Source organism: Capra hircus, chromosome 24, assembly GCF_001704415.2.
Source record: "Capra hircus breed San Clemente chromosome 24, ASM170441v1, whole genome shotgun sequence".
NCBI lineage: Eukaryota > Metazoa > Chordata > Mammalia > Artiodactyla > Bovidae > Capra > Capra hircus.
Genome location: NC_030831.1, coordinates 42,208,814 through 42,221,089, shown reverse-complemented (window position 1 = coordinate 42,221,089; position 12,276 = coordinate 42,208,814). Strand labels below are relative to the sequence as shown.

The window sequence follows — 12,276 nt, the reverse complement described above, 5'->3', positions numbered from 1 at the left end:
ATATGGGAGGATGTGCGTAGCTTATACACACAAATACAATGCCCTTTAATACAAGGGATTGAGCATCTTCGGATTTGGTGTCAGTGGTCCCGGAAGCAATCCTCCAAGGGCACCAAGTGATGACCATACCTGATGTTCATTACATTCTTCAGTTTACTGGTGTATATGTTTACATTTTTCCATAACAAAGTCTTTTTCTTAAGTCCCCTGCAATCTCACCACCATGAAACAACCACTGTTAACATTTTAAGATGTGTGTTCCCTTTGACTCTTTGCCCAAAAGAATATATTTACAATTACATAGTCTACGTGCTTAGTCTCAGTCATGTCTGACTCTTTTCAACCCCACGGACTGCAGCCCTCCAGGGTCCTCTGTCCATGAGGATTCTCCAGGCAAGAATACTAGAATGGGTTACCATGCCCTCCTCCAGGGGATCTTCCCAACTCAGGGATTGAACCCAAGTCTCCCTCATTGCAGGTGGATTATTTACAGTCTGAGCCACCAGGGAATGTAGTCTATGGTTCACATTTTATAAAATCAGGATATTATACAAAGTGTTCTGTAATTTCTGTTTCACACACAACAATTTATCTTTTTATGTCAGTAAAGACAGATTTACATCCTTGTTTTTAATCACTAGTTTATACTGGTGTTCCAGGATTATTAAAAAATCATTTCCCAAGTTTTGGGCAGTTGAGTCATTTCCTGTTTTTCACCAGAAGCTGCCATCTGCAATAAGAAGTGGGCAGACTGGAGGCTCAGATCATGGGTTCTGGAGTCCTGCTCCCAGGACTGACCCCCTGTGACCGAGAGTAAGTTGCAAACCTCTCCACACCTCAATGTCCTCATGTAAAGCAGGGACGATAACCGAGACGACTTCATAAGATTAAACAGGGCATTAATGAGCTAGTAAACATTGAAGCAATTATTTATTTCAGACGTAATTACCCAGTATAAGAAAAACGCCTGGAAAATCCCATGGACAGAGGAGCCTGGAGGGCTACAGTCCAAAGGGTCACAAAGAGTCAGACACGATTGAGCGACTAAGTACCTCATAAGCAAAACATTTGTTTTTCCTAAATGAAGTAGACCACCAGGCTCTCAGGAATTCCTTATGCAAAGTCCCCATCACTTTGAGCCATAAAGACCTCATATAAAAAAAGAAAAAAAAAAAAAGAAAGGGACTTTCCTAGCAGCCCAGTGGTTAAGACTCTGTGGGGGGACTGTGGTGGGGGTGGGGGAGGGGCAGTTTCAATTCCTAGTTGAGAAGCTAAAATCCCACATGCCACATGGAAGGGAAAAGAAAAAAGACTTCATATGCATGAAGAGATTTATACTGGCTGAGCCGTGCAAAGGAATATCTTTCGAATTAAGAGACTAATGCTTGGATTTAGGCTTGTTTTCTTCTGTGAAGTCTTAACGTCATTTTTAATTGAAAACATGACTTTGCATAAACCTTGGGAGGTCTCCTAGCTCTTGAAGAAAACCCAGGGTGAATTTCAGGTACACAGAGCTGCATTGATGCTGGGAGACAGCTCTGGAAAATAAGGGGAGCTGCACAGGAACAGGGTGACAAATACACACGACTGTATATAACGTAGATAAACAACAAGGACCTACTGTATAGCCCAGGGAACTCTACTCAATATCTTGTAATAGCCTATAAGGGAAAACAATCTAAAAAAGAATACGTACATATATATAATACACATATAGACACACACACACATGTATAACTGAATGACTCTGCTGTACACCTGAAACTAACATGACATTGTAAATCAACTATACTCTAATTAAAAAAAAAGATCAGAAATGAGGAAAACCTTTTCACGTCGACTCTTGACCCACAGGTCTCGTAGGAGGGAGGCACTGTTTCTTGTTGATGATCACCAGACACAAAAAATGACTACAAGCTTCTCTTGTCTCCTTTGCCCAGAGTCATTCAGCTTCATGGGTCACTCTGGTTTTCCATATCTTTCTCACTCTTTTTTTTTCCTCCCCTCAACATACAAACATAAAATGCTATAGAATATGTAATTCTGTAAGTAAAATAAGTTTTATTTCGCAACGGAGTTACTTCATTCTGAGTCGTGAAACAGACTGGACAGGTGAAAGCACAGACTCTTGGAGACAGAGAACAGCGAGGGGTCGTGTGGGTCTGTAGGAACCTGGGCAAGGCTGCAGAGTTTAGTGTATGTGGCACCAGATAAATTAACTCAGAAGAAACACTCTGCTCCAGAGCTCCATGGCTTTTATCCTCTGAGCCCCAGAAGCATAAAGATGAAAACTATGCTGAAAACACAAACCAGATACTTACTGATTCCTTGAAAGAGCTCTTCGATATTAATTGCGTTCTTTGCACTCGTCTCAACCACGACAGCACCAATGGACTCCGCATACTCCTTGGCATCCTTCAAGGGCACTTCCCTGGAAAAGAGGGCAGACCAGCAGAGGTGAATGCCCGTCTGTACAGAATAAATAACCCTGCAGAGCAAAGAAACAGCTCACGTGCAAATAGCTCCCTCGTGGGCCTGCAGAATAACAACTCAGTCACCCAGTAAGTATTAGAAATGTGGGTGAAGCTTTTTCAAGCTTGAAACCCAGTCTCTGGCATCCATGGAGACAGGACATGTGCGTATAAGCTACTGTCCCTGGTCCCACCAAAGGAGAGAATTCCAGAACAGTAGGAAAAGCATTACAAGTGAGGCCAGCTTTCTGAGTTAGTTAGGATTGGTTCCAAATTTTTTTCCCATAATAATGACTCAATGTTTTTTAAAAATTGCACATGTGCACACACTCGCATATGTGCTTTTCTAACACTTTTTGTATATTGCCTTTCACAAATCAGAGAAAATACATGACGTGATCTGGAAGACTGGCAATGAACACATTTACAGTTCCAACGGTGTATTTGAACTTTGTCCTTTAAAAGGCTGTTACTGCAAAGGTTTAGGACATGAACTCAGTTCAGATGAATAATCTAAAAAAACATTTATTGATGTACTTTCTCAGGTGAAGATACTGCAGCAGACTGAAAGATTAAAAAAGACACAGCTCCTACTCTCCGGAAGTTTATTCATTGATTCAACCAATATTTAGAGGGAACAGTTGTATGCCAGCCCTTTCTTGTAGGCAGTCCCTGCCTTATGGAACATACACCTGAGAGCAAAGAAACACACACCTATGGACACACTAAGCCACACTATTATAATGTCTGCAACACGGAGATAACAAGTAAGCAGGAGTAGAGGGTAGAGAGCCGAGCGTTTGATCCACGGAACCCGGGCAGGTGCCATAGAGGTGGCCACTGAAGTATAGCCACCAAGGGCAGCGAGAACATGGACCAGAGCCTGACAAAGGCCCCCCCAGGTGGGGCACGCCCTCACCCCTCACGTGGTGTGGGACCCACTGCCACGTGGACACCTGAGCCAAGTCAGCTGGACTCTAAACTTGCCTTATCATTCTTATCAAGGATACCCCAGGCAAAATGACCCTTTTGAATCTACCCTCTTCCTCGTTTCTGACAGATAAGCCCCCAGGCCTCTCAGTTATTTTTTTAAATGAATAAATAAAAGTCTTCAGTCTTTCTGGTGGCGATGAATTTTACAGATGAAATATCCCAGAAGAGGGCTTTTATTCTAGGTTCAGTTTGGCAAGTTACTGTACTTTTTTTTTTTCTTTTTTTTCCTGGAGGTCTTTATCAAATCAAAGCTCAAAGGATGGGGCTCCTCCCTGCCCTAAGATGGAGCAGAGACGACAGTGTGTGCTCACAGGTGTTGCGGGGGAGCTCCTCTGGCCACCGTGGAAACTGCGGAGAACCCTCCCCTCAAGGGAGGGAAGGTCAGTTCAGGCTTCAGTGTGTCCTTCTCCGGGGACCAAGAGGAATAGAATACCATCTACCAGGATTACGGTAAGAACAAAGTCACTCATGACAAAATCCAAATCACCCACCCTGAGGAAGACAGGAAGCCTTCAAGAAGGGCAGATGCTGTCACAGCTGACAACGCTGGGCCCTGCAAAGTGGAGAGAGGACAAGCGTGTCCACCAATTTCCCCCAGGTTTAGAAACAGGTCTCGTTAAACAGATGACCTGCCAAGGTGACACGGTACTCGGGCGGAGGCAGGGCCAGCCCAGCAGGTTCTGCTTACACGGCTCCCATCCAACCACCCAATTCCTGAGGCTGTTCCTTCGGTCTTTACAGACAAAGAAATATCCCCAGAGAGCAGCATGGTGCAGGCAGGCTGGGGGCAGGAGCCAAGTGTAGCTTGTTCTGAAGAATAGGTTCCTGCCCTAGCAGCCTGGGGGGCCAGGGATGTCCCTCTCCCTCGTCAGTGAACTGAGATTAGCATCAGAAATGAGCTGGACTGCAGGACACCCAATGGGTGTGCGAGAACTGTTTTGGGGACAAACAGTGCAGCTACAATCTGAAAGGAGACCCTGGGAAGGTGAGCGTGTGCTGCCCCGGGCCTCCAGCAGATATGTGACCAACCGGTGGCCTTGGGAAGCAGTCAGAGGTCACGCACAACCCGGGGAGGGGGCAGGAGGGCACCTCGGAGACAGGCCTTCTGTGATCACCCTCACAGAAGACCATGGCATCCATAACTTTCCTTCAGTTTTTTCAACAAATATTTACCGAGTGTCTGCCACAGGCTGGGTGCTTTGTTAGGCTTTCAATAGGTAAATTGAAGCAAGTCCACCCAAGCCAAGGCTTAATTAAGCACACAGCAGGTTGACTTTGATGGGAAAGAGTACTTTTAGACTTTCAACATGAAGTTACATCCAGGAAGGCAGGACTTCCAGAAATGCTGTGCCTCAACCAGGTTCCCGTAGGTGCCTCTGACTGGTCCTCCAGCTCTTGCAGTCATCACCCCCAGGCCCACCGAGGGGATCAACACACAAATTCACCAAATGTTCCTGTGAACAGAATTCCTCCATGTCGTCTAACCTGTAAAACCCAGCACCTCAGCAGGAGTTAGAGGCTTCCTGCCTTAGACCTCCCTGTTCATGTCCAGGCGACAGCCATTCTGGGTGCTTCCGGAGCTCATGTCTGTCTCTGGGCCCCTGCTCTCGTCCACCCCTCCGCATCCCCCTGACGACTGTCCACACGAGGCCTCCTAGAGAGTGCAGCGCAGCACCCTCTCCTTGAGAGCCCAGAGCCCTGGTGAGACTTGTCACCTGAACGGGCTGTGGATTCTTGCGATCAGGACCATGGTTTGTTTTGGGGAGGCTTCCCTGGTGGCTCAGATAAGAAATCGCCCTGCAATGCAGGAGACCCAGGTTCAATCCCAGGGTCAGGAAGATTCCATGGAGAAGGGAATGGCAACACACTCCAGTATTCTTGCCTGGAGAATCCCATGGCCAGAGGAGCCTGGCAGGCTACAGTCCATGGAGTCATGTCTGACTGAGTGACAGAGAACACACACAGGAATCCTAACAGGGCCAGGCACCTATGAGGCAATCAGTCAGCACCTGCTGAATGGCAGGGTGACCGTCACCGCGAGTGGCCTTCAGCAGAGAGGAGAACTCAGGTAGAGGGCCCAAGCAGACTTCAGGGGAAGTATGGGGAGTGTGGACAGGGAGGGGGTGAAGATTCACCCAGCCAGGAGGGAGACTTAGGGCTGAAAAACACACGCATCTCCCCCAGCCCCAAGCTCCAACAGTCTTCAGAAGTCACATTGCAGGGAGGTCCACGCACCCCCATCCAGGCAGAGGCCATGGGTTCTGGGAGGCTCCCCACGGGGGAGGAGGGCGGGAACCCACATTCCTGTGGCTGCAGACTTCTCCACAGGCCGGGCTGCCCAACGAGGGTCCTTGTTTTGTTATTGGCGGGTGTAACCCGGCAACGCAACAGCTGACTCATTCCAGTCTCGGGCTATTTAATTCCCCGCGAGCCTCCTTCACAGATGGCAGGGGGAGAGGGGGGAAGGGACCCCAAGAAGGCACTCCAGGGACCCCGCCCGTGAGGAGGGGAGTCCAGTCCACAGGCCGAGGCAGACCAGCACTCCGCCCTCGGGTGCCATTCCTGACAGCAGGGAGCGGTGACCTCCATGGGCCTCCTGTGCAGAAGTGCAATGCTCTGGCCTTGAACTCTCGTTCACAATGTGTGAACAGCACTCACGTCACAAAGGCAGCCCAGCCTGCTGCTCGCAGGAGTAAGATTTTCTCCTTCAGCGGCCAGCCTCTTCACGTCTCCCTCACTCAGGTCTCAGCGCCCTTTGCTGCCAGATGGCATGAACACTTCTCCGTTTTAAATATAAGTTGATATCATAAAGCGCTCAAAACAGTACCTGGCACATAGATAAGATAGACCAAAGTTTCCAGAATAAATCTTTACAGAGATGGTACCACTTTCTTAGCAAACATCCTAAGATTGAGGAAATGAATCAAGTGGAGGAAACAGGCAAACAGAAGGCTCAAAGTACCTCCGAGCCCGAGGAGGTTTATCTGACTCATGCCCCTTGTTTAATCACCCAGAAAGGCTCCCAGGCAAGGCGTCACTACTCCACAGAAGAACAGGGAACCCAGGCTACAGCATTAAATACACTTGTTGGTGTTGTTCAGTCGCTCAGTCGTGTCCAACTCTTTTCGAACCTGTGGACTGCAGCATGCCAGGCCTCACTGTGCATCACTAACTCCTGGAGCCTGCTCAAACTCATGTCCATTGAATCGGTGAAGCCATCCAATCATCTTATCCTCTTTTGTCCCCTTCTCCTGCTGCCCTCAATCTTTCCCAGCATCAGGGTCTTTTCCAGTGAGTCAGTTTTTCCCATCAGGTGGCCAAAATACTGGATACACTAACTTTCATAAATCACTCCAAGAGTAAAATTACATCATAAAGTTCTTTCTCCATGAGGAAAATCTGACATTAATTCAGAGTAACTTTTATTCAGAGATGGAACACAACATTTTATAAGCCACAGATACTTCCTGCGCTATGAAATTCTCGTGCTTGTTCTTTGCACACTTTGGTTTGGATTGTTTGGATTTTTCTTATTTGTAAGTGCTCTTTGCATATTAAGGAACCTAGCCTTTTGTAATATATTTTTCTGCATTTCTTTCAACTTACCATTTGTATTTAGATGTTGTCTATAGTATTTTTGCCATACAGAAGTTTTTATATAATCAGACTTACTGATCATTTTCTTCTATGTCTTCTGAGTTTTGTATCATTATTAAATAGTTCATTCCAAGGTTATTTTTAAAGATTCAGCTGCTTTCTCTAACTTTTATGGTTTTGTTACTTTGCACTTAAATCCTTGATCCATTTTGAATTTATTTTCTCTCATTTTTTCCTAATTATCCCCAAACCACGTACTTAACTTACCCCCTTTTTGCACTTATTTAAATATCACCTTTGCTGCTGCTGCTGCTGCTAAGTCGCTTCAGTCGTGTCCAACTCTGTGCGACCCCATAGACGGCAGCCCACCAGGCTCCCCCGTCCCTGGGATTCTCCAGGCAAGAACACTGGAGTGGGTTGCCATTTCCTTCTCCAGTGCATGAAAGTGAAAAGTGAAAGTCAGGTTCTTTATCATATACTAAATATCCCTACATATTTCACCCTATGTCTTAGATTCTGTGGTCTGCTCATTGATTTTTCTGTCCGTGACATGCTATACTGTTTCATTACTCAATCATTAAACTATATTTTAATATATGCTGAGATCAGTCCTTCCAATACTATTTTTGCCTGTTTATCTTTCTAGGTGAATTTTAGGATCACTTTGTAAAACCCTTTCTAAAAATGTTACTTTAAATTATTTGAGGCAATTTACCTGGAATCTCAGTGAATTCATGATTTAATTTAGAACAAACTGATGTATCTACAATACTACTCAGTTTTCCTATCCAAGGAAAAAGCAGCTTTCTTATCCTACCTAGAATTGTAACATTTATCTATATAGGTCTAGCTCAATTCTTTCTAAATTTATTTCTAGGAATTAACAATATTTCAAATTTTAAAAATGATACACACAGGAAAAAAGTCTATTACTCAGATTTACACTGCTATTTAAAGAGGGTTTTCACTTCAACTTGATTTCCTAATTGATTATTTATTGTATATAAGTGAAGGATAGTTCTTCAGTAGATAATCTTAGTTTTCCTAATCCTGCTTGCAATGAAAGAAATGTACATGAAAATGAGGATTAAATTATTCACACATCAGACTGGTCAAGATGAAATGATTACTATCTGCAGTGTTAGTGTGTGGAGAGAGAGGAAGGCTCAAACTCCGCAGGCAGGGTCACATGTGATTCCAAAGAGTTCGTGGGTAACTGCAGAACAACCCAACCACATCTTCTAAGACGTTTTCAGGTATCTTAGAGAAGTGCACAAAAGTCTCCATTCTCCCAGAAGAGTAAACACGTATGTCAAAAAACAAAACACTTTGATGCTAAAAACAAAGAAGTGAAGTGACAGACATCCAAGGTTCCTGCTCTTCTCCTGTCTCATGACGATAGTCACGAAGCTTCTCTAGATGTCTTCAGAGGATGCCACTGGGCATCCTGAAGGGCGTCAGGGTTAGGTGTGTTCCACAGACCTCCAATCCCATGATAATTTGGGGCTTATTAGAAATGAAGACCCCTGTGTCCAGACCTACTGAACACATGTTTAGTGGGCTCATCTCAGAAATGGGCATTGTAGCAACTTCTGAATATCTTCTTACACTTTTGATAGCTTGAGAACAACTCTCGTAGAAGGTAGACTATAAGATACTGAGTTTGATATTTTTTCAATCTATGCAATTCATAATCCCACACTATGAAGTCCAGAGTTTGCATGTCTATATTAAGATGATGACTGTATACCCAGGACATAATAAAGTATACATTTATCAGACACCATTTTACAAGTGATAGAAGAATAATGGCCTCTTGAGCTATTATAAAGAGCTAGTGGTTCTGGTGTGTTCTAGTGTGGACATTATATTTCTAAAATACCATTCCAGCCCTGAGCAAGCATTTGATATTCTGCCAACCACCTGGGATAAGACAGCTACCATTTCACTGAAAAATATCTGCCCTGTAAGTTTACTCTCTCCTTCAACCATAGCCCCCTTCCAAGGTCAAGCTTATACCACCGACTCAGCTGGCCATGAGGACACAGCACGGCACCGTGAGTGGGAAAGGCTGTTGACTGTCTGCTGGCATTACTTTTTGCCAAAACCTCCTACGTGTTTAAGGCATTCTAGCCAAAAGCAATGGAAATCTCAACATCCCATCAAGACCCAGCAGAGGCAGGTTGCAGGCTGTTTGCAAAGGCTGTGCACTGAAGTGGTCTCGGTCTCCCCAGCTTCCTGGAGCAACCACTGAAATGAATAATCAAGGCTTACTATGCTCCTGCCAGCTCGTACTTTATCTAAATATCCAAGATATTTGTGTCACACCCAGAAAGGCAACCATTTTAGCAACAGGTGAAGCCGCAAAATCTCTGTTCAACATGGCAGTACTTTCAGATTCTCAGATTGGCTTATCTGTAAGGTGGAACTAAAACTTAAATGAACTTAAAAAAAAAAAAAAGAATTACTACCTTTGCAATAAATATCTGATTGGACAATAACTCTTTTTAATGACTCTAAGCACTTACAGTTAAAGCACTTGGCATGTGTACCCTGGGAAGGATTTCTGCTCCCAGGGGGCCAAGCCTGCTTGTTACTATGTGTCTGTAAATGCTATCCACCGGGCCACATTCCTGGTGTCAAGTTCAAACAAGCAGTGTCAGGTTCCTGCCACAGATTTAGATGGCCTGTTTTCTCACGGAAATGACACAATTTGAATTGAATGAGGACTGAGCAGAAAACACAGGGTCTCAAGGGGGAGGCCTGGCCGTTTCCTCCGCCTCCTAGCCTCCTAACACACCTTCTCCAGACAGAAACATAGGTTAGTCCCAAGGGGCCAGAGAAACCACTGGAAAAGATCATTAGCTTGAAATTCTCTATCAAATCGGTTACCGTTTATTTTCTCTCGGTAATTCAGAAATCACTGTTTCTCCTGGACCCTACTCTTACTTCTTAAGAGGTGAGCAAAACGTGAACATCGGCTCTGGGACAGATGCTGTTGTTGTCCAACCGCTAAGTCATGTCCAGCTCTTCGCGACCCCATGGACTGCACACACCAGGCCTCCCTGTCCTTTACTGTCTCCCAGAGTTTGCTCAGACTCGTGTCCATTAAGTTGATGATGCCATCCAACCATCTCATCCTGTCACCCCCTTCTCCTCCTGCCCTCAGTCTTCCAGCATCAGGGTCTTTTTCAGTGAGTTCGTTCTTCCCATCAAGTGGCCAGAGTATTGGAGCTTCAGTTTCAGCATCAGTCCTTCTAATCAATATTGAGGGTGGATTTCCTTTAGGATTGATCTCCTTGCAATCCAAGGGACTGGATTAACTGGTTTGATCTCCTTGCAATCCAAGGGACTCCAACATCCAGTTCTCCAACATCACAGTTCAAAAGCATCAGTTCTTCGGTGCTCAGTCTTCTTCATGGTACAACTCGCACATCCGTACATGGCTGCTGAAAAAACCATAGCTTTGACTAGACAGACCTTAGTTGGCAAAGTGATGTCTGGGACAGATACCAGGGTTTGAAGCTGGGCCACACACCTTCTCAGCCACAGGACCCGGGTAAGTTCCTCAATCTGCATCTCTGTTTCCTTATTGGTAGGTTGGGAGAATGACGGTAACTCTCACAGGCAGGGCTGTGAAGATTAAGATAAACTACTCATAACAGTCTCTGGCACACAGTAAGCATTCAGCTCAGGTTGACAGTGATGACTCAGGCCACTATCTAAGTGCACAGTACTTAAGTAAATATCCTGCCACTTAAGAGTAACCACCGACACGGCTATAATTCACAGAAGTTACATTTTCAACTTTGAAAGGTCTGGGCAATATGTAAAGACGAAAGACTAGTATATTCTAAGAAAATCTCCAGGAACAAAAGCTTATCTCTCTGCTTACTTGTGTGTTAGTTGCTGACTTTTAAAAAATCTCTCCCTCACCTCCTAAAGAAGGTTAGAAAGAGTACTGTGGTTTTGGATTAGAGTCAGAGGCATCAGTATAAACTTATGTTTATCTTAAGATAGATACAAATGAATGATTATAGAAATAATTATAGATACATGTGAGTATATATTCACGTTAGCATCCATACACATATTTCCTGGCTCTGTTTACCTAGACTCAACAACATTCCAGGAGCATTGAGCACAGTCATCCCAGATCTTGGTTTTTAAATACCCTTTTCCAGTAGAAGCAACAAGAGCTGCTTGGAGAAATGGCTGAGTCTAGAGCTATATCCTGAAACATACAAGATGAGTCTGGAACATCTCCTTGTGCCAAAAAGTAAGGAAGTGCTAAAGAACCAAAATTACGAGAATTTGTTAAAGGAACACAGAAGCAACAGAAAGGGCTCCCAGTGGCCAAAGTTGGAGCAATTTGAGCAATAAGTGAAAGTGAAGTCCTTCAGTCGTGTCTGACTCTTTGCGACCCATGGACTGTAGCCCACCAAGCTCCTCCATCCATGGGATTCTCCAGGCAAGATACTGGAGTGAGTTGCCATTTCCTTCTCCAGGGGATCTTCCCGACCCAGGGATCGAACCCAGGTCTCCCACATTGCAGGCAGACACTTTAACCTCTGCACCACCAAGGAAGCCTGAGCAACAAGTTAAGTAACATAATATTGCACTATAACTTAAACTTATAAATATCTATGAGTCTATACTGATACAGATAAATAACTAAATACAAAAATCAGGGAGGGAAGACGAATTTCACCTGCAGAAGAATTACAAATAACTTATATTGGGACTCCTCCCTCAAGGAAGCGGGGCACAATCACTGCCCCTCAAGTGTGGGCTGTGCCCAGGGACCGCCTTCCAAAGAGTGGGGGAGGGTAACTTCACAGCCACCATCTTGGCCAGGAGGTCAAGGTCCACCTCACCAGGGATGTTATCATGTTGATAACACAAACCCTTGCTTAACTGGTAATAAAGTCACGAAAAGAGCACTTTACTTCTGTGGTCTTCTTCCCCTAAACACACGCCTGCCCCCGGTCCAATCACGAGAAACACAGCAGACAGGCCCCAAAGGAGAGACAGTCTCCAAACTACCTGACCAGCACTAAGAACTGTCAAGGTCATCAAAAACAAAGGAAGTCTGGGAACCTGTCCCAGCCCGAAGATCCTACAGAGCCCTGGCAACTGGATGTGATACAGTGTTCTGGATGGGATCCCAGAATAAAAAAGGGATATGAGGGGGAAGGAGTGAAATTTCAGTGAC

At 45.0% G+C, this 12,276-nt stretch overlaps 1 protein-coding gene across 1 annotated transcript in view; it reads right to left on the bottom strand.

Moving 5' to 3' along the window:
* Positions 1–12,276, bottom strand: part of RAB31 (RAB31, member RAS oncogene family) — an 81,103-nt gene that overhangs the window by 8,222 nt on the left and 60,605 nt on the right. Inside the window, exon 6 of the mRNA XM_018039605.1 lies at positions 2,322–2,431. Within this exon, the coding sequence (XP_017895094.1) occupies positions 2,322–2,431 (110 nt within the window). The remainder of the gene's footprint in view (positions 1–2,321; positions 2,432–12,276) is intronic.